Here is a 27,753-nt window from a genome sequence, read left to right as displayed (position 1 = left end):
TCTTTCACTGTAGTTATCTTTCTGTTCTAGATGAACACAATATCAAACAAGCAGCTGAGGAAAATAAGGAAATTGTCAAGTACAAGATTTTTTCAGATTGCTGTACAACCAATCTCTTGAAATGGTTACAGACTCATGAAATCGTGATGGCAGGTTATGCTAAGTGGAACTAAGTACCAGCCCGGAGTAGCCAGAAGACTTGATTGAGTGTTTTTTTTTTTTTTTTAATCTTAGCTCCATCTCTTGGATGTGGAAACGCAAGTGCGTACAACAATCCTGAACTACTGTACGTATGTACAGTGGGTGCCTCTCAGTGATGTGGTAGTCGCCCAAAACAGAGGGAATCTGTGCGTGTGGTACAATATCGACTCACCTGAGAGGGTCACTATGTTTCCCATCAAGGTAAGTGAGAAGCCCTGTATATACCAGAGTGTGATCATGTCCTATTCATGCATTGTTGCACATCAACAGTATAACTCAGCTTGTCACCAAACTTTTTGACAATGTCGAACAACAGACAACCACGTCATTGTTCCTAGGAGTAGACTGTGGACGGGGCCATTGTTTCTCCTTGTTTAATCGATTCAAGTGAAATCTTATTATATACTGTTATTATCACTGTTTGAACAAGGGAATTTAAAGATTGATTTTCAATTTACCTATTTGCACTACCAATTTTACCGCTTTGAATTGAATTTCACTATGCACTTGTTTGGGATAAACTGACATGCCCTTAGCCAATGTTTGCATTAAATTGGAAACTGTACGTAGTTACAAAAATAATATTGTCTTATGCTGACTGTTTGAAACTCACTCGACAGGGAGACATCATTGACCTTGAGAGGGCTGACGGTAAAACAGAGGTTCTGGTGAATGAAGGTGTGACTACCATCTCTTACACTCTGGATGAAGGACTGATTGAGTTTGGTACAGCCATTGATGATGGAGACTTCCCAAGGTAGCTAATAACTCTTTGATGTAGCTGCGTAATAGGTATAATAAGAAAATAGCCCAAAGAAAATACTCGCACTGATTGATTTAAAATGGTGTTTCTATTTTATGAGCTCGAGATTTCTTGCGCCCTCGTCAACTATCACGCATAGAAATCAAGAGCAAATAATCTAATTGTTTTAGTATAAATCTACTAGCCGTTCAAAACGTCATCTAAATCCTCTTCACAGACACTTCGAAAACGCAAAGAAGCGTCCGTCATTTTGTTAACAAGGGCACACTGCTACGCTTCTACTAGCCGTTCAAAACGTCATCTAAATCCTCTTCACAGACACTTCGAAAACGCAAGGAAGCGGCCGTCATTTTCTTAACAAGGGCACACTGCTACGCTTCTCACTATCTATCACAGAATAGATCAGAATAGATAGTGAATAGCGTAGCCAATTAGAGAACAGCATTCGTGATAGAACGCTATCAGAATTATACTAAAACTCGATAGAAACACGGCACATGTTTTCTTTTTCTTAAATAACTTTAGGAATACATAATTGGGCAGTGCAGTTCATTGTGATTTCGCAATATGAATTGGATTAGGACCTTACACGATCTGCCTTTTATACTGACGTCTAGTATGTTATTTAATATTTTTCAGGGCTGTGGCCTTCCTTGAGAGCCTGGAGATGTCGTTGGAAACAGAGGCCATGTGGAAGACACTGAGTCGCCTCGCCCTGGAGGCGAGGCAGCTGCATATTGCCGAGCGGTGTTTTGCTGCTCTGGGTGATGTATCGAAATCAAAGGCCTTACGTCAAATAAACAAGATCGCTGAGCAATCTGCAGAAGAAATGGTAAGCCTAACTGCTTTAACTGAATATCGATTCATCCATCAAGTGCTAATTGTCCTGTCCAGAATCTTCAGGTTCTCGTCTTAGTTGAACGTGGCCGCGCCATCAGACAATCCACTGGACAGCACCATTATGGAAACGTCCACACACACAAGAACTGTTATAGATAAGCTTTCTTCCCACCATACCAGAGAGGAACTATCTACCCCAATATATTCATTATGGTTCCTTTACTGAATGTCTTAAAGCCTTTCCTTTACGGGACCCTGACATTAATGACCTAATATTTATAAAGACATAACCACATACACGATTAAGAAACTGTTGACCGTGTCTCTGGGTGCATATCTTCCGCTTAGGAGTTTCTTGCACAGTAAAGATTTAGATTTAGATTTATATTTAGAAAACGGTAGTAGGGGATTGAATTGAGAATTTTAAGCTTTGCTTTTGTGTTTACCAGGGTGGTGACGGTACAAATCACGTGAAAGTAAGAGCCAGGCTGGCAGTGCTGGACAAGAACTTCAAGATGGCTGAGAGCATTCTTCTTGAGCAAGGCTATGTGGATGAAGCCATTGAGATGTACCAGGAACTGCACAAGTGGGACGAAGCTATTGCTGTAGCTCAAGCCAAGGTATGGAGAACATGCTGTTAATTCCATTGAGGGGGCAGTGAGTATTTGTGGGGCGGGGAAGACCCACTTGGTATGGGAGACCACGTGGTATGGTAATCAGCAAACGTTGATCACAACACTGAAACGCCCAACAGCTGACGGCTGGATGCTGATTTTGCAGTTTACGGAAGATAATGTGATGTATTATCTCATTCTCGTATTGATATTCAAACTAATTCTCAAAACGAATATTACGAAGGCTATAACGTGCTTAATAAGGACATTTTACATGAGATTTAAATGAGGTCAGGTGAGTCTGCATGCAATTCTGAATTTCTTTAACCAAAGCTGTTCAATGCTCATGGTGATAGCATGTAGTTATTACGTTGGTAAGTAACATCTGAAGAAACTCGGGTTTTGTGGTTCAATCTTCCAGGTTTTTGCAAACATTTTAGCCCATGTGGAAATGTTATCCGCTGTTTTCTCTTGCGACTAGTCTCGTTTTAATACGTTTTATGTTTAATATTAGGGCCATCCAGAGCTGGATAATTTACGTGCTAATCATTACCAGTGGCTCTCGGAGACAGCACAAGAGGAAAAGGCTGGAGAGGTACGTCCATCACAAAGCACATGTTCGGGTCAACAGTGGAAATCTGTGCTCTTTGAATCCGTTAGAAGTTTAAGATACGGTAGCGATTCAATCCTCTTCTGGCAGGTTTATATCGGGTCTTATGGTGCAATTTTTGGCACTACTGTCTCAAGCTTTCTGCAGTTCCAACTGTTAGAAATAGCCTACAGACGTAACCTTAGTTAAAGAAACTATTTTTAAGTACTTACGAGTGTAAATTGGCTACCTAAACCAATACGTCGAAGGAAACTATGCCTCAAGTGCGCTTTTCAAAAGCATTGTTTCCAGTGAGCTGAAATGTCTCTGTTTGACCTTTTTGTTTCTTTGATTCTGGCCCGTAGGTGAAAGAGAGAGAAGGAAACTATATGGAGGCTATCAACTTGTATCTGAAGGCTGGTCTACCTGCCAAGGCTGCGAGACTGGCTATGAGCAGAGAGGTGGGTCTGTCAGGCTTGCTGTTTGTTTCATCAAGGGAAGGAGGGGACGTTCTTTTAAAGGAGCCACGTCACGGCTGGCTGCACATCTTAAAAAATTTAGCCTAAAATTTTCAAGTTCGTCGTTTGTAATCCGTGTTAATCTTCTCCATCCTCAATCACCCTTGTTCCTTTATGATTTAGTAGTATCTCATAAGTGTTTTTCTATCTTAGTAAACTACTATTTTCAGGTTTCCTTCAATTTAAAGGTCATTTTGTACGTGGCCAAAATACCGTGACTGAGCTCCTTAAAGGGGACGCTTCTTGTTAGAGAGCTCACAAGGAGAGACTGCGGTGTACATAGAGTTCATAGCATAATAATATTAAGAAATGTTCATCAGTTGATTGGACTGCACGACGTTAACGTGAATGTTTTTCCCTCTTGACAGGAGTTAATCAATTCTTCTGACTTGCTCGGGAGGATTGCAGCTGCTCTTCTTAAGGGAGGACTGTATGAACAGGTAAATTTCTTACAAACAAATCTTTTGCTTTGCCATGTTATTGAAGTTACTGATTAAGTTAACTTGGTTACTTGTTCCTTTGTATGTACTCGTATAATTCTTGGTCATTTTTTAGGCTGGAGAGCTCTACGAGAAAGTTGGCAAGAATGACCTTGCGATGGATTCTTATCGCAAAGGGAATGCATATAGGAGGGGTACGAAACATTTCTTTGTTTTTACACAGTGAAAACCCTCAAATCAGCCTCTTACTCTTATACATGCACTCTCTGTTATTAACCCCTGATTATTCAGTGGCTGTATCTTTCTGTTTCCCTTTTGTCTCTGTCCAGCTGTGGAGCTTTCCCGGGTGGCATTCCCTCGAGAGGTTGTAAAACTAGAGGAGGACTGGGGCGATTACCTGGTTTCCCAGAAACAACTGGATGCTGCTATCAATCACTACATCGAGGCTGGGTGAGTAAATCCAACATGGAAACGAGACAATGTTCTTCCCTCTAAACTCCTTTCCACTGTGTGAGCAGAACCCCTTTTGACTTCCCCTGGAAGGAGGGTGAAGAAGAGTTTCTCAAAAAGGCTGGGCTCGCTTGTTAACTTCTTATGAGAGAACGTTTGAAATAGACTCAGAACACCTGTGATCACAACATTAAAAATTCAATTTTCTGATGATCGTTATTTCTTTATATTTTAGTGTTGTGATGACTTAAATTGATTGCCTTAAAAGTTTGTTTGCTAGAGTGGGGTCCAGGAAATGCAATCAGGGGCCAACTAAAACAGATAACGAAGTTTCACTGAACAGATTTGTGATTTCAGGTTTCAACTAATGTTGAACTTTCACTCTATTTTCTCTCAGATGTTCAATCAAGGCTATCGAGGCAGCCATTCAAGCTCGTCAGTGGAACAAAGCTGTTCAGATTGTTGAGCTGCAGGATGATAATGTGGCCGAAAGGTTAGTAAGAGTAAAGTTACAAAGTTCCGTTGGACCTGTCTTGGTAAATTGTCGGAACTGACCACTATGTTGAACAAGAACATTTTACGAATCCCAGCTGGCAAGTTCGTTACTTGCAAAGCGCGGCCAAGGGGGTTGAACTCTGGACTGGCACGTTACAACTGCCCCAGCAAATTATTCTGTCTCTTAGAAGTTGCCATGCAAGTGCCTTGCAAGTTTCCAGTGGACCACAGTTTATTATTTCACATTTCCTATGTCCAGGTATTATCACCATATTGCTCAACACTACTCTCAAGTTCAAGAGTACAAGGTATGTATGCCAAATTCGCACTCAAGGTCTTTATTGTAATGACTATATGTGCTCACTAAAAAGCTTTGTTCTGGTTTTCAGCTTGCAGAGAAGTATTTTGTCAAGGGAGGGGACCCTCGGGCTGCTATTGAGATGTACACCAAGGCTAACATGTACGAGGCTGCGCACAAGGTAACATTCCTTGATAGTTCTCATTGTCTTTACTTCATTCTTCAAAAATGTTGTTACCACAATTTGTTACCAGCGCTAACAAATTGTTTTTAGATGAAGGCTAAATCGTTTTTATTCTGAATATTCGCAGCTTGCAGTTCAGTGCATGACACAAGAGGAAGTAGCTGTCATCTACATATCGCAGGCTCAAGAGCTGGAAGCGCAAGGCAAATACAAGGAGGCCGAGAGGTAATTCGCTCATGACTCGTGATAAAAGTCTCTGGCTCTTCGCCTAATTAAAGTGACAGTAACGTTAAAAAAGAATTTAAAAAACAAATTTCTTTCAACATAAACTTCACGTAATGATATTAATCCCGAGAATAACCAACAGCTAATTTCTCTTCACAATCAATAAATTTGAAGATAGGATTGATCTCTTATATATTCATTTGTAATCAATATATTGTTGATCATTAAGGTCATGGGAATATAAATTTTCTGCAGCTGATATTTAAACAAGTAATCCCAACTAGTAAATGCCTTTTGAATTTCTCTTAGATTATATTGCACTGTTGAGGAGCCAGACTTGGCCATCAATATGTACAAGAAACATCGCCAGGTAAATGTCTTCGTGGATCTTTTTGATTTAAATTATTTTGTAAAAGTATGTGTACACTTATCTGTATATATATATTTTTTCAGCTGTTTTGCCTCAGGAACTGTTGGGGAGGGGTAGGGGGTCCTCCAATGAGATCTGCATGTCCTTACTCCTTATCAGGGGTATGAAGTGTCTATTTTTCCTGCTCCATCCCAAACGGCAAAATAAGTTTTTCCTCTCTGTTACAATTGTATGAGCCGCTGAATCTATCCCAAAATAAAGGCTACCGTAAATAATTTACCAAAACAACGAATTTGAAAATTAAGCATCTCAAACTTACGTTGGAAAACTGAAACCCCATCCACATCTATCAGACCTAGCCCAGGTTAAAAAATCCGATCTCCTCCTATGGTGCATAAAAGCGTTTGGATTTTGCGTGTGGTGTTTTATGTTAATTGACTCTTTCCTCTACTGTTGGTAGTTCGACAACATGATCAGGCTTGTCGCTATTCACCACGAAGATCTGCTCCCAGACACGCACATCCACTTGGCAAAGGTAAATGCTACACATTGTTCAAACTCCTTGTTCAGTTTTGTTTCTGTCAACACAGATGTTCTGGAAGGACCAGCGGTCAAACTTATATCTCACGTGTTCATTCATGCCCATGCGCATTCGACTCTCTTTGTACAGGAACTGGAGGCTGAAGGTCAACTGCGTCAAGCTGAACATCATTTCTTGGAAGCGAGGGACTGGAAAGCAGCCGTGAACATGTATAGGAATCAAGACATGTGGGAGGAGGCATACAGGGTCAGTCATGTTCGTGTATTTGGAGAGGGGAGGGGAAGGAGAGCAATTACTTTTCTCACAGTGGGGAGTGGGCGGAATCCCATTTCATGCCGTCTGTATTAGTCTTTCGTGGTTTTAGAATATCTGTGCGCCGAAAAGAATAACGAGAAGAGTAAAAGTGAAGATTTAGTTACATTTACCCAATACGTTATATTTTCGGTGTTTGTCAAATTAGGCTCGGCCACCAGACGAGCCGGGAAAATAATTGGCCCTCGCTAATAAGTGAGCTACTAAGTTAATTCATTGTACGCGGTTTCTTTAGGTTGCCAAACAACATGGAAGTCAAAATGCTTCTAAACAAGTCGCTTACCTGTGGGCAAAGAGTTTAGGTAAGTTAGTGCAGAACAAACTTATATCTCAGTTGTGAAAGGTACTTGTTGTTTCTCTTGTCTTTTATTGTTTTTTCCCCTCGCTTGTTTTACATTTCCATCTGGCATTATTTCATTCACTTTTGATTATCAAATTCTGATTTATTTTTGTTAGGAGGAGACTCTGCTGTAAAGTTGTTAACCAAGTTTGGTCTGCTGGAATCTGCAATAGATTACGCCGCAGAGAACTGGTAAGGAGTGTTACGTCAATGATTGTCTTATACACAGTGGTGAAAAGATGATTTTTGCTGTAGCGTAATATTCAACTGTAACAAGAGGTATGCTTTTTTTTCAGTGCTTTTGAATTCGCTTTCGACTTGTCCCGAACGGCGATGAAATCTAAGTTGCCAGACATTCATCTCAAGTACGCTATGTTCCTGGAGGATGAGGGCAAGTTTACAGAAGCTGAACAAGAATTTATCAAAGCTGGCAAATCCAAAGAGGCTGTGCTCATGTGAGTTTATTAAAATGAAATTCAATTTGTAATCATCAGTGAAGTTAAGTTGATGCGGATCTTGGTTTCCTGTAAGAGTGTTGATAATTTTAGTGTTGTTTGGGCAAAAAAGGGTCTAAGTGTGGTACGATGTCATATCTTCCCATCAGAAAATCAGAAAATAATGCGACTTAAACTTGAAAGTTTATATTTTACTTGGCAAGTTAACTGACCAAGAACATGAACACCATTCGCAGCCCAGTGGATTATATGGAATTAGTATCACCCAACTAGTGGACTAATGCAAATCCTGCATTTTGATTGGCTACGCTACTAGGGGACTATTAGTAATAGTCATCGAGTAGCGAAATTGGCGCCATCGAGCCTGACGCTTTCTTTCGTTTTATTCCCAAATAAATATTTCTTCAACTTGCATTTGCTAACTTTATTATTACCTTTTCTGTCCAACTAGTTGGGTGATACTAAAACAATTAGACCCTTCGCCCTCCAGGGCCACGGGTCAATAGCCCATGAGGCGAAGCCGAATGGGCTATTGACCCGTAGCCCTTGCGGGCTACGGGTCAAATTGTTAATTATATAACATGTCGAATAATTCTCGCATTTTGATTGGTTCTTACTTATGATCTATCGGAAGACAGACGCATAGATAACGTCAGAAACATTTCGTTTTTGGTTCCTTATTATGTAAAACGAGTAGATTCCATGTTGCTGTTCGTCTGTTCAGTAAGAGATCACAGCAAACGTCAAAATGAGGTAAGAATATCAATGGCACACTCGGCTATCGCCTCCGGTTCAGAGGGTTCGTGTTTCACGTTTTTGTTCTTCCCAAGTTTTGACGTCATCTGTGATCTTTTGCTGAACAGACGCACGACAACGTGGAATCTATTTGTTAAACAGATTCCAAATCTCTGGACCTATATTTTACGAACTTGGTGAAAAAACTAAACCAGAGAATTTTTTTCCTGTTTTCGATGACCTCTTGTTCTAGGTATGTCCACAACCAGGACTGGGACAGTGCTCAGAGAGTGGCAGAGGAGAATGATCCAGACAGTGTTACTGACGTGTTAGTGGGACAGGTATGGCCGCCTTTTCTAATCCGTTTTCATCTTTCCAAATTTTGACCATCCGTGCCATTCGTGGACATACTGGCATTTCTGTTGTGTTTTCTATCATTTGAAGCGTTTATTCAGAGGGTTTATCATATTTAGCCATCCTTTCGAATGTAACACAATCGCCTAAAATAACGGCTTCCGGTAAAATTTTGGCATTCCTCAAAATTGGAGAGCTTCTTATCCTTTAATATTTTCTTATTCAACTTATTAACTTGCTCATCATGATTCACTTTTTAATTTTAGGCCCGTGTTGCATTTGACAAAAAAGAATACCAAAAATCGGAGACGTTTCTTCTGCGAGCTCAAAGACCAGAACTAGCCGCGCGTTATTACAAGGTAAGTTAACCAGGATCAGCTGAGACTGACATACGCGTGTCTTGTCCCAGTAAGTTCAACACTGAATAGTGATAACGGTTCTTTGACTCTGATACTCGGTGGACGTCCATGGTTAAACCGAATCATAAAAATTTAAACATTCCTGTTGTGCGTTCAGGTTTTTTAAGGTTTTATTAATGTTTTCTGGATTCCAGGAAGCCGGCATGTGGACAGATGCTCTCCGTGTTGTGAAGGAATACTTACCTCATAAGGTATGCACAGTGTTCGAAACCATAACTATGCCGAAACTAGAAAGAAGGGATCAGAGCTTTAATCAGAACGTATGAAAAAGGCGAAGCTTTGTAATTAATTTGTTCCTGTAACAAAGACTTAGTCAAGTTTGTAATATTTTTCTCTCATACTCTCTTTTAATAGCTGGAGCAATGGCAAGACGAGTACGACAGAGAGGTTATGTCTAAAGGAAACAGGTACCTTACTGCTGTCCAGTGCTATCTTGTGACGTCACATACTGTGGCATTGTGGGCAACTGTGTGACGTCTGGGTTCCAAAATAGCGTGCGCGGGAAATTGTAAACACGAAATGGCAGATACGTCTTGACAACGAAAATATTCAAACTATATTTTTAACTGTTTATTTTAATTAACAGAAGAAATTAATTTCTAACTGTGGAGTTGTCCTTTAAAACGGTATTTGTCTCGTAGCCTAGTGATTGACTGATACATCGTGTTGTTTTATCAGAGGGGCAGAGTCGTTACTGAGTCAAGGAAAAGACTGGGAAAAGAAAGGAGAGTACAATAGAGCTATTGATATGTACATAAAGATCACACCCAACATGACCACTGATCATGAATTAGTGGAGGATGCCATGGTGAAGGTTAGTGTCGTGTGTTTGAAATCTGAATGATGTACCCGCCACCTACGCTCATTGTATCGTGATCTAAGATTAGTTTGTCTATAACTGGAGCGAGAAATCGAAAGCAAAATCGGGTTCAGAGAGAGACCTCAGACGGACGGACGGACGGACAGACAGACAGGCAGACAGACACATCGACCAACCGACTGCCCAACAGACAGACAGGCAGGCCGACAGAAAGGCAGACAGGCAGACTGACAGACAGACAGACAGACAGACTGACAGACTGACAGACCGACAGACCGGCAGACCGACAGACCGACAGACCGACAGACAGACAGACAGACCGACCCACAGCCACAGAAAGAATAATTTCATTTGCTTATCTCAGTGCATCGAATATAATAGCAAAATGAGTAATTCAGTGTTATTTATTGATTGCTGTTGTGGTGTAATTTTCAGGCAGTCGAACTAGCAATGAAATTCGTTAGTGACCGAGCTTATGATGTGGCGAAGATTGCCTGTCCAAGACTGGCAGAGATCAAGTGCTATGAACAGGTCTGTGGTATACTTACGCATTTGTTGTTTGAATTCCCTCATTTATAGAAAGTCAAAGACCCTGTCGTGAAAAGGGTTAGCGTAGATGTATTTGATTTGAAGACTCTTTGTGAGAAATAAATGTAAGCTGATGTATGGCAAGGTGGGATTGGAAATTGTTTCAACTTGTAGGCATACTTCTCTGTTATAGTGTTTGCACTAAGCAGCGAAGCTCAAAGATCCGATTTGTTTTACATTTTTTCTTTCAGGCTGGTGAATTGTATCTTGGAGTTGAGATGGTTAAAGAAGCCATTGATGTCTACATCCAGGGTGAACTGTGGCCCAAAGCCAAGAGATGCGCGGCGGAAATGGCGCCAAAGTACGTGGCAATTTTGTTTCTTATTTTATCATTGATTTAGGGCGTGGCATGCTATGCATACCACGCATCTTTTTGTTTATGGTTTTCATTTCTTTTTCTTGTCTTCAACTCTCGACGATACGTTATCAATGTGACTTTATGTTATGTTACGTTACGTTACGTTACGTTACGCTACGTGAGGTTATGTTATGTTACTTTACAGCTCTCTCTAATTATTATTCTTAAGTATTGCTTCTCCGTCTGTGTTAGATACGAGCAATATGTGGAAGATGCTTACGTTGCATTCTTGAAACAGAAAGGACAGGCTGAACAGGTCAGCAAAATCATTTCTTCACTGGTGAAATGTGAGTTTAAGTGACCGTAGCAAGTCTCTTAGGGAAAAGTCTCAATTGGCTTTGATTTTTGATAACATGAAACAAATGGATTAAGAAACTTCAAAGTTTGGAGATACGTCCATCGGCACGGGTTTGGTTTCTACAAGAGAGTATGAAAGATAAGAAAATTACCCTTCGTCTTCTCATTTCATAAGTAGGATGTTTACAGTATATCACGAGAAGGTATTTGATAACTATTATATTGTATGCCCAGACACTTAATTGGCTTTGAAATTTAATATAGAATACAAAATTATTGTATGAATTCGGGTCTACTGGGTTTACTGCTAAATATGCGATGACTTTCAAGCCGCGTTGTCAGTTGTAACTTCAACTCAAACTCTGATTTATTCACCGCACCGCTGTTATTTTAGCTCGTCGACGTGGATGTTATCGCGGGTCTTGATATGATGGTTCAACGAGGACAGTGGGATAAAGCTATTGAAACCGCCGAGCAGCAGGTATGACATCACTACACCTTGCTCCGACGTGATGTTGTATTATGTCACTTTTACGAGCTTTTCGGTACATAACGTTACGTTACGACAACAAGTTGTGTTATGTTGCGTTACGTGACATCTTTTTGCTTCAGTTGTCGTTATCTCGTGACGATACGTTATCGGGTGCAACATGTTAATTGTGTTACGTGACGTTTTTCCTTGTAACTTTATAGTTCTCTAGCGGGCCAATAGACGACTAGCTATAGTGGTGAGAGTTGTGGTAGTCGTGTTATGTTAGGATTACGCGATCTTACGTTATTTGACAATACTCCTCAGTGACAAAACTCTTTGTTGTGTGACATTTTGTCACGTTACCTTCAATCATTTTGTCCTCAGGGCTACGAAGTTCTCAGTAAATACGTTGCCTTGTACGCTGCTAATCTGATCAAAGATGGTAACACGCTGAAAGCCTTGGAGCTGTTCGGTAGATACGGTGCTCCAGCTAATCCTCAGGTAAACTCCTTTCATCAATTAGTATATCAAGAAATATTTGAACTTTGGCTTGCTACAACTAATGCTAATTTAAAAAACATTGCGAACCCTCAATAGCTTGGATTCACAGTTAGGATGGTGAATAAACAACAATACCATGTTTTGGTTCTTAGAAAAGTCTTTGTGTTGGATACTTTCATAATGGAATCCTATTGAACGTAAAGTGTTTTCTCAACTAAGAACAGATCAATTCATATGCAGATGAAACCTCTCAGAGCTGCCTTATTCAGCCCCCTCACCACCCTGCTAAAAAGAAAGCTTTCAGGCTTTAACCTCTGAGATACAGTTTCACTTTCCATTCGCGTGAGCTATAAAGCCTTGACAATTTACGAATAGATTGAATTCTATCAAACAGGTGGAGAGTAAGCTAGTACTTAGACACTTTCCTTTATTCTTACCAACAGAACTTCAATATATACAAGAGGATTATAACGGACGTTATATCAATGCCTGGACTGAGATCTGCTGACAGTTACCGCACGTGGGCTGACCTGAGAGATGTGCTGTTTGAGATTGTAAGTGCAATATCTTCATTGCATCTTTTGTATCATGTTCGGAGGTTTACGAAGTATGGATGGAAATCCCTGAAGGGTTTTGTTCGGTTTTTTTGTGTTGATTTTCAAATTTTCACCGACTGAGCCTTATTTTATCCAGAGTGTGACCTGTTGTTAATTATTTTAGGTTGAAGGTTTGAGTAAGGGATCAGCCGCTGGTACACCGCAAGCTCAAGAATTTGAGGTTATGTTGGAGGTCATCCATTATTACAGCACCAGATGCGCCTGCATGCAACACAAATCACTGGTAAGCGGTCACTAACTTTGTCATTCCCTCAGTATGACGTTAACATTAGCTTTTTGCGCTCATTGGTCTCAATGTTATTCCCGTCACATGGAACTTAAAGTTCTCCAGGTTATGACTCTCGACTTTTCTTTTTTGTCAACAGGATACCCTTGCGGCCAAATTGTCGATTTCCCTTCTCCGACATTCCGATGTTATTCCTTGTGATAAAGCATTTTACGAAGCTGGAGTTACGGCTAAGGTAAGCAATGTATTCAACATTCTGATCACTTATCAGTCTCATAACTTTACCTGTAGTTTTTTGTAATCTGGAAATCAGCCTTTCTTGTGTTTTTGGTGCGCGCGGTCGCGAGAAGGCTTGGACAAGCTCTAAATTGTGTACTATTACGAAGAGAAATAACAGTATTATTTCCTTCCTGGCAGGCCGTTGGCTGGGACAATATGGCTTTTGTATTCCTTAACCGTTACCTTGATCTCAGTGAGGTGAGTCACTTATTAAACTCATTGAAAAAATGAAGTTGCTTTGACGGGAAAGGTAAATGCTTCACAGATGCCTGTTATTTTCGTCATATTTTTGAAGTTGATTTTCTTGTTTGTGTCTTCAGGGTATCGAGGAAGGTAGTCTGGACATGTTGGATAACAGTGATTTTGCCGACACTGATATTCCATTTGAGGTCCCTGTTCCTGAAAAACAACATTTACCGGTGAGTTGGGAAATCAACCAAGAAAAAAAATTCGATTGATGTCTAAGACAACAATTAAAGATTAGTTACAACTCAAGGCATTATCGTGAATACAGTAGAACAAGATTTTAACCTTTTTCCGACTCAGTGTAACATCAATTTTTATTAACTACACGTGATAACATATTTTGTCTCCACGGCGCATGTTGTTTTCAGGAAGAAAAACGCGAGGAAGTCAAGGAGTGGGTGTTAGCTGTTTCAATGGATCAAAAGGTTGGTTTAGAACCTGTCTTGAAATACTCGAACAGCCCGTATTTTCCCTTACCGCGAAAGGCACTAACTGTTGTTTTGATTTGTTTTGTGTATGGGAAGGGTGGAAGAAGAGTCCACTTGGCGTGAATGAAATGATTGAAAAGATAATATAGTCCAGAAAATATAGAAGAAGACTTCTTTTCTTTACCACTACAGTATGTGCCTTTGCAAGTGAATGTATGAAAGATGGTGTGTTTGAAATGCGGAGAAAGACTTTGTCTTTCGTCTTTAAAAGTACGTGTATTTCCCATTGTCTAATTCTGATCCCTCAAACTTGTGACAGGTGGAGCAAGTTTTGCCGACAGATGAGCGTGACACATATGAGGCATGCCTTGTGGCTGTTAACACTGGCATTACATCACCACCCTGTGTCATAACAGGTGATAACATGATGATTTATTTCACTTCGTAAAAGATAAGAGAGCTAGAACAGGGTAGCAAACCACAAAGTCTCCTCTTGTGTTTTAGGATATCCTGTTCTACGAAACAAAATCGAGTTCAAACGACCGGGCAAAGCTGCTAATAAAGAGGACTGGAACAAGTTTATCATGGCAACCAAGGTGGGTTTGGTGCGCATGCTCCATGTGATCTACCGATTACAGATGTTTCAGATCTTTCTGTTTATCGAGTACTTCAAAATAGCCACACAGTATAGACTAAGTACGTTAATTAGCCCCTCCAGGCTAAAAAAAAAAGAAACTTTCGTTTAGCTTGTGTCATCTGAAACTCTTCCCTGGATGTACCAGGGTCGCTGTAACGAATCAGTGGAAAGCACCTTTTCCTGAAATGTCTTTCTTATTCTCTTTTCCAGGTTTCTCACAGCCCCGAGTGCCAGGATGTACTGCGTTTTCTGGGGAACTGGTGCGGAGCACCTCAGAACCCTTCCTATTCCTTTAATTAAAGGCAGTTACTAGATCATTTTGTGGCCGTTCTCGGCTATTTATAACCATAAAACACGTTGCAAACTTAATATTTATTTGAAGTGTTTAGAATCACTTTCTGAACGATTTACTGGGAACCGCGGCTTACAGTAATTTATTTTGATTGATTTTTGACAAGTGTGTGTTGGTTTCCGTTACACTGGAAAATTCGAAAACGTTCTCACTCTGCGTTTCCCAACGTGATGCCACTGTTTTGTATTATGTTCCCGTGGCGAACCGAAGTTCGACCTGTTAACCAAGCCGCTCGGTTGTAGTCTGGGCCTTTCACTGTTATTTCTCCCTCTGTCACGTGATGCCTTATTGCAGTGTGACATGACACAGAGAAAGAACTCTGTTTGGGTCAGTGCATTGCGTGACTGTTCTTGTTATAACACTTTCCTCTTCCGAGGTACAAGGTGATCAGTGATAATATGTTTGTTGTAAATAGCGTAAGTGTAATAGTGCTGTACAAAAGTTTTATTTCATGTTGAAGAAATAAATTAAGCAAACTTACAAGGAACTTCAGTCGTTTATGTAGTTAACTCTTTCATCTCTGGTTGACAGTTCTGACATTTTAATACAAACCTGTTTCCGACTTTTATTATCATTATGGTTTTCGATTTAATTTCGACAGTAGTCCTGTATCTACCTTGGTTTAGCGTTTGTGAGAAGCACTTTGACCAAAAGAGCAAAAATTCCTGAACTTGGCTTCTTGAGGGCGTTTTCCCGCGCAAGGCGAATGTTGCCAGTTATTGGTTGGAGCCATTTAGTTGCGCTCGCGATTAGCGGGAACGTAATCGCACAAGAAATGAGACCCACGAAATCATAACAAAAGCGCTGCTGTTTGTGAAAGATGTAATTTCTGACGATTGAGGGACGAATTAGTCAGAAATTATCATTCTGACGGCACGATGGAGAGGTTCGCGGGGTGTCCCTGGACGTTTAGGGACTATTTAGGCATTTGGTGGGAGATTTAGGTCATTCTAGGATAGTCAGTCACGGTCTTGTGTTCGTGTTCGTTCTCTTTTTTGATTCTTCTATATCAGATGACTGACTTACGCATCCTCAATCATTCACATTGAATGTCTCGTGTTAGTGCAGTCAGAATCTCGTGATTTTGGCTCTATGACTTGGTTGGCCCGGGTTGGATTTTTCTGAGGAGCTTGTGAAGAGCATTGCTTAATTTCTTTTCCCCTTTTATGAAATTCCCCTGGATTAGAAATGCCACCAGATGTAACGCTGTTTTAAGTGTCATTTGCGAAGTTGTGCCACCACAGAAAAAGTGGCTTGAGGTCGTAAGAGATATTTTCTCAGTTTATAGCCGGCAATAGTAAAAACGATTCGATTATATGCGTAAATGTAATTTAGCGCGCTTTATCCGATTAAAGTTGTTACCTGACTGCAACGCTTAGTAACTTCCTGTCCTGCTTGTTCGAGGTCAATTGTTTAGCTTAGCTTGTCACTTATCAGTCCTTATGACTTCATTGCGACTATTAGTAGCTCTAGCTACAAGGTCAATGACTTCTGCTTTGCTTTCTTGATAGGTCCGATTTCCGCCGCTCTCTCGAAGAGCCTGCTTCCTTGAATGAAGTCTGATAAATCCGGTTCATCTTGATCATTACATGTTCTTCCCTGTTCTGCAATGACGTTCTATTCACTCAGAGAACAAACCAGTTTAAACTACCATTTCCTCTCCCATAATTTCAACAAATATTTTGGCAACACATGAGTTAGAGAATCGGACATCCACCAGAACTGCAATTTTCTCGTTGCGCGCGCATTAGATTCCTCGGGAAAAGACACGTGAGTATGGAAGTACGCACGCAAAACGCTATTTTCCCAGTTCTTGGGCATTTGGGCATTAATGAAACTGACTACTACACTTTTTAATTGAAGATGGTTAATAATATGTAAATATACATTTATCACGCTTTGTCTTAAGTTGTTATTTGATTACGAACTTAATTAATTTGTTGTCCTACTCGTACGAAGCAAAACGTTTTTGCTCAAGTTCACTTGCTTTACAGTTGTGGTAATTACTAACTTCCTGCTCTGCTGTAACGAGGTCATTTGTCTCATCTTTACTTCCGCCATGCAAAAAGTCTGATTGATCACCAGCTGGGTCAAATTTCATGATTATTACGCTTTGTTCCCTGTTCTTCAAGATATAAAAGAACCTTAGCTTCTTTTCACTGAGAGTACATCTCAGTTGTAAATCAGGAAAAACAAGCTCGAAACTATTTCGAGAAGTTCTTCAAACTGCGTCATGTTGGTCCGTGTTCTTTTAGTTTGTCTTCTCATTGTCGCTACAGCAGGTAAGCACGTGGAAGTAAGGTAATTTTGAAGGTTTTTCTTGTTGTAGCTTTATTTACGTAATAGATATTTTAAAATTTTAAATTTTAGATTGTAATTTTAGTTAGGGGACCTAAATAGGGATAACCTCATGGTCCTCCTTTTCAAATACTCTTTGTACTCTGTATTTGAATAAAGTATTATTATTATTAGTTTTTGTTTTAGCGTCACGATTTATCGACGGAGTTATATCACCATGCCAAAAAAGAGGAGAATTTTAACAGTCTCGGCTTTGTTGGTTCAAAGTTTGATCGCTGATCGAGTTTTAGCACGAAACAATCATACCTCTGATAGAGCCAGGAATGCCCGCTTACAGCGTAAATTTCTATAACCTACAACTTTTCCCTCTTTATTTTGTATTCCCAGACGCGGATCCGCGTTGTTGTCTACCCAAACGCGCGGGTTTGTTCGGTGGAGCTCCGACTGTTCGCTTCTACTACAATAAATCCCCTAAAGTAAAACAGTGTAAGCCGTTCATCTTCAATGGATACATTGGCAATGCAAACAACTTCGAATCGTTGGAACAATGTTGGAAGACTTGTGACGGTGCACGTTGCCCCTGAAGAGTTGCTTATGGGTGAGCTGGCATGTTTCATGTGCCATTAGCGAAATGGCTTTGACTGTTACTACTCACTGAATGAATTTAAGGATATGTTGTCAGTCAACTCTTTTAGACCGTTAATCAATATGTAGATAAATTCTCCCTTTTACCTGACAAACATTTGTTTTAATTAACTTTGTGAGAATTCGTTTTAAATGAAGATTCTTCCTGGCTCGACCTAATTGACCCCATTCTCCTGTCCGCTCAATTTACTGTTCTGCAATAACGCCAGATTTCAAAATTCAGAAACTAGAAATTCAGTTATTGCTTTACAGAGAGGACACTCAAACCGTAAACACTTGTTATGTTTTTGTACATTTTTCTTATGACCATAGACTGCGGACTCTTTCTTTTAACAGGAGTATTTAGTGTTTTTACACTTCGAAAATGTTAATATTATACATTATATGAAGAGCATTAATTCTATCAGTCATCAAAAGAATGTGCAAAAAATGTCAAGTATACACGGTTTGAGTGTCCTTACTGTAATCTCTATTACACGTCAGCGAGGCAGTAGTTCACCAATGCTGAAATGTTAAAGGCCGTGACTGTCCGTGTAAGGTAACGCAGACGAGGAAATTCGAAATCACTCGCTCGGAAAGTTTAAGAAGAGCAGGAAGGGGGGGGGGGGCGGGGCGGGCGGGGGTGGGTGGACCTTAACGCGCGTTTTTTTGTTAGCACTTCTCTAGCTGCTGATGTCACTTTATAGGTTGCAAAAAGATCAATCAATGCACGATCGGTTTTATACCAATAGGATACGACTTTCCCTTGATGGATATGAACAAAATATATTCTCTATATGCCAGGGGAATTGACTGACTCAGTTCTTGATCATTTTTCAGATGAAGACGAGGATGTCAGCGAAGAACTCCTGGAGAAGTGGAAAATGAACTTAAAATAGAGTCTTAATAACTGAGAACAATCATATTCTCTTGCTGAAAAAGAAACGAATTCAAAAACTTAATTATATGTATATAAAATTAAATTTTCCAAAGAGATGTTATAAACGAGTGTATAATGTTTCAGGCAGTAGATTGTCGGTTGATTGTTGCTAATAAAACGCTATCTACTGTCTGAACAAGAAAGGAAGTAATTTCTCTTACTCTAAGTATGTTTGCATATCACATGTTGTAATTAATTTCTCCTCGTTTGTTTTCTTTTTACTGTATTAAAAAAAACAACTGTCTAATTTAGCTTTCCAGCTCGAACTATAATTTTAATATAGAGAGAGTCAGTTTTCCGTGCCATTTCAAGATGAAAAATTATTCAATTAATTATATGAATGCGCCCAATAAAGAATAATTATTAATTATTATTTTTATTGTTTTGTTACTGACGTAGACAAAATAATAGGTTGCCTAACACACAAGCAACATTTGAAGACAGCACTCCGTAAGATATTAGTAAAGAGAAATTATTCCAACCGATATATTGTAGTTTTAGTCATAAGTCTGACCGGAAGCGGGATGGACCACTTGGCCCGACCCAGACTTCACCGTTATTTTCATAATTTGTTCGTCGACCTCAGCACTCCTAACTGACAATTTAGATAAAATATTAACAAAAATTTGACTAACAACTATCAATTATCATCAGTTCCCTTACAGATCATTCTGTCCAGGTCTCACAATTTGAGTTACGTTTCTCGCCAAAAATCCCTGACCCTTCCTTGACCTCGCGAGGAAGTAACACGGGATTGCGTTACACTGAGGAAATACATGTTCCAAAAAGGTAACTTGTTCATGTTACACTGAAGTAGTTCAGCTCCCGGGGGGGGGGGGGGGGGGACTCCGATATGAAATGGACGGGGATGCTCGTCGTCTCGCTTAGGGGTGTAAATTTCGGATTTTGGTCTCGCTTAGGGTGTTCTGGGCAAAATTTTATTATTTTTAGCCGTCAAGGTCTCGTTTAGGGTTGCACGCGAAGAAATAACAAAAAAGAAAGAATTTTGATTCTTTATATTTACTCGGTTCATATAAACAATAAAGTACACTGTAACAAATGTCTTTGTCTATTGTTTTACAAGAGTGTAATACGAAACTCGGCGGCTTACACAGAACGGTTATTTGATCACTGCTAAAAATATCCACATGCTTTGCTTGCTATACGATTCTTGTCCTAATACCAAGTTTCGAGAGTTCACTCTTTAATTCCGAAATTTACACCCCTGTATTATAAACTGGTCTCTTTTAGGGGTCTGTATAAGCTTCGGCCACGCCCAGATTGGTCTCTTTTAGGGGTTAAATTCAAAATTTCCGACGAGCATCCCCGTCCATTTTATATGGGAGTCCCCCCCCCGGGGTTCAGCTTCAAGGTCCCTTGTTCTCATAGCTTGCTTATTTCCCGGAGCTCATTTCTATCCAAAATAAAATTTGTCAATTAATCAATAAGCATCTTCAAAGTTTCTCTTAAACACTTGATATAAGCCGTTTTATTTCCTTACGTAAGATTCGTTACGGTTCTTTGTGACTTCCATGTGTCGTAAGGTGCGGTACTTAGAGACGGACCATTATTTTTTCGATGGGAGGGGATGGGCAATTTCCCCAAAACATTCCTGCATAGAAAAAACTGATGAAGAATCGTGCAAGGGGAATCGTGCAAGGGGAATCGTGCAAGGGGAATCATGGGGAAAAAAAAATGGAGCAAGTGCGTTCTACCATACAGGTCCTATTTTTGATGTTAAAAAATTCTTGCACAAGCTATTGCCCAGCAAAAAAATAATACACAACTTAAGGCAAGAAAAAATTCATGGCCCAGAAAATTGCCCAGCCCACCCTAAAAACAATAATGGTCCGTCCCTTGTGTCTGTACATACATACATACATACATACATACATACATACATACATACATACATACATACATACATACATACATACATACATACATACATACATACATACATACATACATACATACATACATACATACATACATACATACATACATACATACATACATACATACATACATACTTTATTGACTTTCCCTTTAGAGGCTTTTCAAAGACAATACAATAATAATTTAAAACTACTTAAAAACTCTAAGATTCATTAAGATTAATTAACTAGAATTAGGAATCTATAAAATCCTTAATAAGTTTACGTTTAAGATAAAACTTAAAAGCAGATACTTTCTCGAGAGTTTTTAGAGAGCTATCCATGGAGTTCCAGATACTGACTGTTCTGTAGTAGAACGTTCTCTGACCACTGGCAGACTTAAAAAGAGGAATGTTCAGCATTTGTGAACTTCTTGTGGCACGTCCGCTTATTTCTCCTCGCTTACTGAACTGGGAAGACAGATACTCCGGCACGCGAGATGTTAGACATTTGTAGGCCATGATAGCGCTCCTGAAATATAACTGAGTCGCGACTGGTAGCCATTTAAGCTCTCTTCTCTGTCGTGAAGTGTGTGAAATATGGCGCAGTACGTTTATGTGACATAAGCTACGACATACAGAGGTCGAGAATCGTTTTTTAAAACCGATCCTCTAGGAGAGGAAACGGCAGTTAAAAAAATTGCCGTTTCCTCTCCCATCATTTTAACAAGTGTAATTCGCAACAGATCCGTTAGTCCATAGTTGGTGAATCGGGCTGAGGAATTTCTCATCGCATGCGCCTTGAGCTGCACTGGATTCCTCGCGAAAACGCGCGAGTACGGGTTAGTATCGAAGTACGCCTGCAAAACGCTGTTTCTCAGTATTGGGTAGTACTAAAACTGATTATTTCTAAATGTAGATATAATTTTCTCGTTTTTTCATAAGGTTTTCCTTCATTGTGAATTTTAATAACTTGTTACCCTACTCGTACGAGGTGAAATGTTTTTGTTTGTTGGCTTGCCTTACATCACGCATCGTGACAACTGGTCACAACTAGTAACTTCTTGTTCTGCTGTTACGAGGTCATTTGTCTCAAGTTATTAACTTTCACCGAAAAAGTCTGATTGATGGCTGGCTGGATTAAATTTCATGACCATTAGCGTTGTTCCTTGTTCTTCAAGATATAAAAGAACCTTAGCTTCTTTTCAAAACGAGTATGTGTCAGTTGTGATTTCAGAAAAGAGCAAAGTCGAAATTTCTTCTTCAAAGCTCTGCGCCATGTTGGTCCATGTTCTTTTCGTATGTCTTCTTGTCGCCGCAACAACAGGTACATAAGTGCGTGGAAGAAACATTTTTTTTTTCAAAAATATTTCTGTTTTAACTCTCTACTTAGAATTACACACGTAGTTGATACACTGAAATATATACTCTACCTATACGTTAAGAGTTATCGACGGAGTTACATTGCTTTGCCAAAAAACAGAGAAATTTCAGTTAGCGCTAACAGTCCGGCTGTGCTGCGTCAAATTTTAATCTCTCGTCGAATTTTAGCACAAAACAATCATATGTAGAAAATATAATATTGTTGGAATGCGTGTTTACTGAGTAAACTTCTAACCAGCAGCAACTTTCCCCTGTTTGTTTTTGTGTATTCCTAGACGCGAACCGTTGTTGTCAATCCCCAGACTCGGGTACGCGGGCTGGATCTGGGTGTGTTCGTTTTTACTATGATGGGGACTCTGGACAGTGTGTGCAGTTCGTCTATAAAGGAGCAGCTGGAAATGATAACCGTTTCGAATCACTGGAACAATGTCTGAACGCTTGTGACGGTGTAGATTGCTCCTAGAGAGTTATTGCCTCTTACAGGTAAGCTGGCATGTTTTATCATCCATTGAAAGTGAAATGGCTTTCACTGACTAACTGAATTTAGGATTTGCTGTCCGTCAACCCTTCTTAACCGTAAATCAATATAAAATTTCTCCCTTTTACCTGCCAAATATTTGTTGTACTTAGCTCGTGAGAATTCGTTTTAATCAAGACTCTTCCTGGTTCGACCTGATTGACCCCAATCTCCTGTCTGCACAATTTACTATTTTGTAATAACGTCAAATTTGAAAATTCAGAAACTAGAAATTCAGTTATTGCTTTATTAAAGCTCGAAGTGAAAGCTCCTATTACACGTCAGCGAGGCAGTAGTTCTTCTAATTCCAACACCAATGTTTTTACGTCTGCAGCATCACCGTCCGCGTAGGGTGACGCCAAAAGGGGAACTTCTGCAGGACGATTACTTTACTGTAGAAGTTGAAGGAAGGCGTTAAGAAGCGGGAGGGGTGCGGGGGGGGGGGGGGAGGGGAGAGAAGGGTGTGGAGGTCTTAACGCGCAATTTTTAACCAACGCTATTCTCGCAGTTATGATGTCGCTTTCTCTGTTGCAAAAATATCGACACGTTTGTAAAAGGAAGTTTTGCTTCATGATCGGGTTTATAACAATAAAATACGCCTTTTCCTTGCTATACATGAATTTGATATGACTCTTATGTTCAAAAGGCTTGATTGACCCAGTTCTTGCTTTAAAATTTTCAGATGAAGACGAGGATCGGTTAGCGAAGAACTTGTAGATAAAAGAGATATACTTTGTTGAAGAAGTTTGAAATATCTGATGATGGAGTGAAGGGGGAAGACGATTTAAAAATTTAACATGTATATAAAATTGAGAGTAATTTATTAATAAATTTCGTAATAACAGAATCGAACAGAAGATGGTTGGTTTTTTTACAGACGTAGACAAAAGAAATGGGTTCTAAATACTGCAGCAACATTCGAAGAAAACAGTCTGACAGTTAAAACTAAAAAGAAATTACCCCGGCCGATATATTTTATTTTCGGTGATAAATATGACCAGAAGCTTAAGCTTGCTTTAAACTGAGTCAACCCTTTTTATCTTGCAAAGGAAAGAAAGCAGAAGAAAAAACGCCAAAGTCGAGAATACAAAGAAATATCACAAAGACTGGACTAGACGATTCAAAATCTCATCACCATGGCAACATCGTTTCAAAAAACCAAATGTGATGAACAGAAGTCCCATCCCATCCTCGTAATCTTGTACTTCCTCCCCAAAATACTGGATCTATTTTTTTTTCTGTGGGATCATATTTTATCCAATCTCTCGCCGTTTGTTTACAGAGTTAAAAGTCGTTAATCAACTTAATGGTAACCTGCCAAATTGTCGGACGTTTTAAGTACGTGACAATTTGCTTGTCGACTTCAGCACTCATACTGACAAGTAAAATACACCTTATTCCAAAATGGCCGCCATTTAAGTATTCTTTTGTTTACTTGCAAATTAGCCCTTGTTGCCTCGTTCTTAAACTCGAAATTCAAAAGAATATTTTCCTTTAAACGAGGCAACAAGGGCTCATTTTCAAGTAAACAAAAGAATACTAAAATGGCGGCCATTTTGGAATAAGGTGTATACTACCTTAAAATTTTGACTGGCAACTATCAAGTTATTAGCAGTCCCCATCTCCTTGTGTGGGTGTCACAATATATTTGCACAACGTTTCTCTCTATTTATCCCCGAAGATAACTTCTCACCCTTCTTTGACGAGGTCAAGTATTGGAGAGAAACTCTGAAAACGCATATTGATAAATTACTTAGTTCTCCGTAATTTATCGGAGAGAAACAAGCAGGAAGAGAACAATGGACCTTGACGCTAGAGTGCGGTACTTCCGTGTAAGATGTGCAGTGTCAACCTTGTCCCCAGGGCCTCCTCCTCCTCGACGATTTTCTTGACCTCAGTGTGGTGCAATCCGTTTTACTTGCTTGTCACGAAAGTCGTGTTTTTACCGTATGCCATAAGTTGCGTTACTTCCTTGTGACGAAAGTCGTGTTACTTCCGTGTGCTGTAAGTTGCATTACTTGCTTGTGACGAAAGTCTACTTCCGTGTGACATAAGTTGCGTTACTTGCTTGTGACAGTGCGCCACTTCCTTGTGATATAAGCTGCGCTACTTCCGTGTGAAATAAGTGATATAAGCAGCTATATACTGAGGTCGAACATAGTCTTCCGGACAGATCAGAAGATCAAGAACACGAAATTCTTTGTAAACGTTTCTTGAGGGCTCTGTCTGCAACATGTTGGTCCGTTCATTTGTTCCGTGTTTCTTTATAGCCACTTTGATCACAGCAGGTAAGAGAACGTCTGACTCATCAGACAGTACTCCAATATAACCAGGGTCAATAATCTTCACTTAATAACGGCAGAAGTAGCGCATAGCGAAATTAGCCGAGTCAGTTGCATGTGAATCTGATCTTCGTCCCTTAGCATATATGTAGTTTAAGCAGTTCATTATGGAGGAAAAATATTCAGATAAGCCCAAGCTAAGAGCCATAAAGAAAGCAAACCCGCAAATCAAAAGCGCGCATTTCCCAATGAGTGCTATTTTTAGAAACACGGGCCCACCTGCACGCTGGGTATAAAATTGGTCTAAAACCAGCGAATTTGTTACTTTCTCTATTTTTAAGGCTCGGCTGGCCGTTGTTGTCTTCCCAATCATCCAGGATTTTGCAGGGCTAATTTTCCACGCTTCTTCTACAACGGAACCTCTCAACGGTGCGAGCAGTTTACCTACGGTGGCTGTCTGGGAAACAGAAACAACTTTTTGACGTGGCAGGAATGTTCGGACGTTTGTCGCGACGTAGAATGCAATTAAAAGAAGTGTCTGGTAAGGCGGCACGTTTCATTGTGTTGATGATCAACATGCCTTATTCAGAAAATTGGCAGATAAACACGCGTAACCTTTTGATTGCAATTATTTATTAGTAAACAGTCGGATCTTCACTTGCTGTTTCTTCTTATGTATTTTTAGGAGAAGAGAATTCTGGTGAACAAGCAGGATGATATTTCTAAAAAATAGAGATTGTCAATATAAATTAACTAAGTGAGATGGAACAACAAAACTATATTGCTCGTATTTAATAAGAATAAATTTTTTTTTGGCAGAAACTGATGTCTGTGTTTTCAGTTGTTCATTACTGGTCAGTTGGCGCGCGCTAAAATATCTCTGCTGTCAATGGGTAATTCTTTCAAAAAATCTTAACTGTCAAATTTAAACACAGCTCATTAGCAAGTTATAACAACTAATCACCCAGAAAAAAAGTAAGTAAACACATAGGAAAATATGCTCATTGATCAAACATAAAGAAGCGCCAGGTTATCTAATGAATTAACACTGCTAGCATGATTTTCAAGAATGGTTTCTCGTCATTATTCCAGTTTCTGACAACGCAAAAACGCTATTCAAAGGCCAAAAAACTCAAATCGGTTGCTACATGACAGGAAATATCCACCAGGCACCGAAAATGTCTTCTCAAGTCCTACTGAAACATCCACGGTATTACATATAGAAGTGACCATTGAATAGGGCGCACCTTTGGAATTACTCCAGGTAAACTGAATGCAAGCTTTGTAAAGTCGACTCAAAATCCTGCGCTTCCTTTATGAAGTCAACAAATAGACTTCTGTAACCCAAGCCCACGCAAGAATTAATTCCAGCTTGATAAATCACTTCCTTGTTGAGGACTAAAACAGATTTATATCTTCAAGTCAATATATGAAAGATCATGTATTTGAACTGCGGAGACATGATTGATCATCGAAGTTATATACACAACTTTTAAAAGCAGCTGTGAAATTAAAATTCGAATCAACAAATGTTTAGAAACGGATTTCACTAGAAAAGTCAATGTTAAAAAGCAACGTTTCGACCGCTCGACGGTCATTTTCAAGTTGAAAAGGAAGATTTTCGCATGCGCCCAAATATATACAATCGATTATAAGAATGCTAATGACACACTGACTAAAACTCTACCGTCGAGCGGTCGAAACGTCGTTGCTTTTTAACGTTGACTTTTTTAGTGAAATGTGAAAAAAAGGCCTGAAAAAAAAGGCTTGACAGGGATTCGAACCCGAATTTTTTTCAGGCTTTACTTTCACAGTTACTTAAGTTGTGTATATAACTGCGATGATTAATCATGTCGTCATAGATTTATATCTGCCACTCCAAAAATACGAAGATTTATTGGCTGTTGAATCAAAGAAGCCTATTGTGTAACTGACAGCAAATTTGAATCTCAAAGAACATTGTTGGAAACGTATTTATTCGCTATAGCAATCACGCTCTAGAAACGCTTTGAACAGAGGTCATCTGAGTTTCTGTGCACAATATGTTGGTTCGTACCCTATTTCTCTGGCTTTTAATGGCCGCTGCTACCACAACGGGTAGGCGTACAAATATTCTTTTAATAGTTCTTTTCGCACTACCAGTATTTAATACAAGGGAATAATATTGCAATTAAACTGACAAAAGTTAAATTGAGGCCTTGCACGGCTGTAAAATTGATATTAAAATCTTTTAAGAATCCAAGCTTTCGCCGATCTACGGCATCATCAGGGATAAGAAAAAATATTCCGCGTAAGGCTTATATACACATGAAAAGTAAAAATGTGCGAAAAGCGAAAGAATGTGGGGGGTAAAATGCATGAGATAAATAATAAGGTACAAATATGAATAAAGAACGAATAATATGATCTAATGGGCGAGTGTCAAAGTACAAAGAGTCTCTAGATATGTTAAATAATTATTAGAATAAATAATTCGTTCACCACAGACCAATCAGCTATACCGGAAAAATCAAAGATCAACTTCATTCGTAATGAGCGGAAGCGTATCCAAGATAAATGCTCTACAAAAACTACAGCCACAACGCATCAAAACATGTTTGACGACATCCTCCGTCTTAACGGGTATGCTAAAAGCAATATAGACCAAACGAAGCACTCCCAGAACCATCAGAAAGACCCTCGACCTCTCAGCACAGAAGGGTATTACAAGAACCTGTGTTCATCAATACGTTGGTGCAAATGGCTGGTTGCACCAACGTATTGATGAACACAGGTTCTCCGCAATCGGAAAGCATTTAAAGAACGATCACGGCCTTTATAACATCGACGACCTTGCCAATAATTTTTCCGCCCTAAAGAAATGCAACGG

The 27,753-nt window shown here is 39.6% G+C and overlaps 1 protein-coding gene and 1 long non-coding RNA gene across 2 annotated transcripts in view; both read left to right on the top strand.

The window, feature by feature from the left end:
- Positions 1-19,311, top strand: part of LOC145463736 (intraflagellar transport protein 172 homolog) — a 28,965-nt gene extending 9,654 nt beyond the window's left edge. The window contains exons 18-57 of the mRNA XM_081447520.1: positions 235-402; positions 822-958; positions 1,604-1,796; positions 2,254-2,424; positions 2,933-3,013; positions 3,373-3,468; positions 3,894-3,965; positions 4,081-4,159; positions 4,295-4,415; positions 4,813-4,908; positions 5,170-5,218; positions 5,300-5,389; positions 5,520-5,617; positions 5,927-5,987; positions 6,448-6,522; positions 6,658-6,774; positions 7,076-7,142; positions 7,297-7,372; positions 7,477-7,635; positions 8,624-8,711; positions 8,991-9,083; positions 9,278-9,334; positions 9,498-9,550; positions 9,822-9,957; positions 10,399-10,494; positions 10,743-10,852; positions 11,102-11,165; positions 11,601-11,687; positions 12,063-12,179; positions 12,623-12,733; positions 12,900-13,019; positions 13,162-13,257; positions 13,440-13,499; positions 13,622-13,720; positions 13,916-13,972; positions 14,295-14,391; positions 14,480-14,571; positions 14,823-17,246; positions 17,650-17,860; positions 18,727-19,311. Of these exons, the coding sequence (XP_081303646.1) occupies positions 235-402; positions 822-958; positions 1,604-1,796; positions 2,254-2,424; positions 2,933-3,013; positions 3,373-3,468; positions 3,894-3,965; positions 4,081-4,159; positions 4,295-4,415; positions 4,813-4,908; positions 5,170-5,218; positions 5,300-5,389; positions 5,520-5,617; positions 5,927-5,987; positions 6,448-6,522; positions 6,658-6,774; positions 7,076-7,142; positions 7,297-7,372; positions 7,477-7,635; positions 8,624-8,711; positions 8,991-9,083; positions 9,278-9,334; positions 9,498-9,550; positions 9,822-9,957; positions 10,399-10,494; positions 10,743-10,852; positions 11,102-11,165; positions 11,601-11,687; positions 12,063-12,179; positions 12,623-12,733; positions 12,900-13,019; positions 13,162-13,257; positions 13,440-13,499; positions 13,622-13,720; positions 13,916-13,972; positions 14,295-14,391; positions 14,480-14,571; positions 14,823-14,912 (3,729 nt within the window). The 3' untranslated portion in view covers positions 14,913-17,246; positions 17,650-17,860; positions 18,727-19,311. The remainder of the gene's footprint in view (positions 1-234; positions 403-821; positions 959-1,603; positions 1,797-2,253; positions 2,425-2,932; positions 3,014-3,372; positions 3,469-3,893; positions 3,966-4,080; positions 4,160-4,294; positions 4,416-4,812; positions 4,909-5,169; positions 5,219-5,299; positions 5,390-5,519; positions 5,618-5,926; positions 5,988-6,447; positions 6,523-6,657; positions 6,775-7,075; positions 7,143-7,296; positions 7,373-7,476; positions 7,636-8,623; positions 8,712-8,990; positions 9,084-9,277; positions 9,335-9,497; positions 9,551-9,821; positions 9,958-10,398; positions 10,495-10,742; positions 10,853-11,101; positions 11,166-11,600; positions 11,688-12,062; positions 12,180-12,622; positions 12,734-12,899; positions 13,020-13,161; positions 13,258-13,439; positions 13,500-13,621; positions 13,721-13,915; positions 13,973-14,294; positions 14,392-14,479; positions 14,572-14,822; positions 17,247-17,649; positions 17,861-18,726) is intronic.
- Positions 19,312-21,286: 1,975 nt separating this feature from the next.
- Positions 21,287-25,721, top strand: LOC145463743 (uncharacterized). Its single transcript, XR_014041356.1, has 4 exons — positions 21,287-22,568; positions 23,285-24,890; positions 25,226-25,425; positions 25,570-25,721. It is a non-coding gene; the product is annotated as an uncharacterized LOC145463743 (long non-coding RNA).
- The last annotated feature ends 2,032 nt before the right edge of the window (positions 25,722-27,753 follow it).

The sequence above is a fragment of the Orbicella franksi genome, chromosome 12 (assembly GCF_964199315.1).
Source record: "Orbicella franksi chromosome 12, jaOrbFran1.1, whole genome shotgun sequence".
In the NCBI taxonomy this organism is placed as follows: domain Eukaryota; kingdom Metazoa; phylum Cnidaria; class Anthozoa; order Scleractinia; family Merulinidae; genus Orbicella; species Orbicella franksi.
This window is presented reverse-complemented; position numbering and strand designations above follow the sequence as displayed.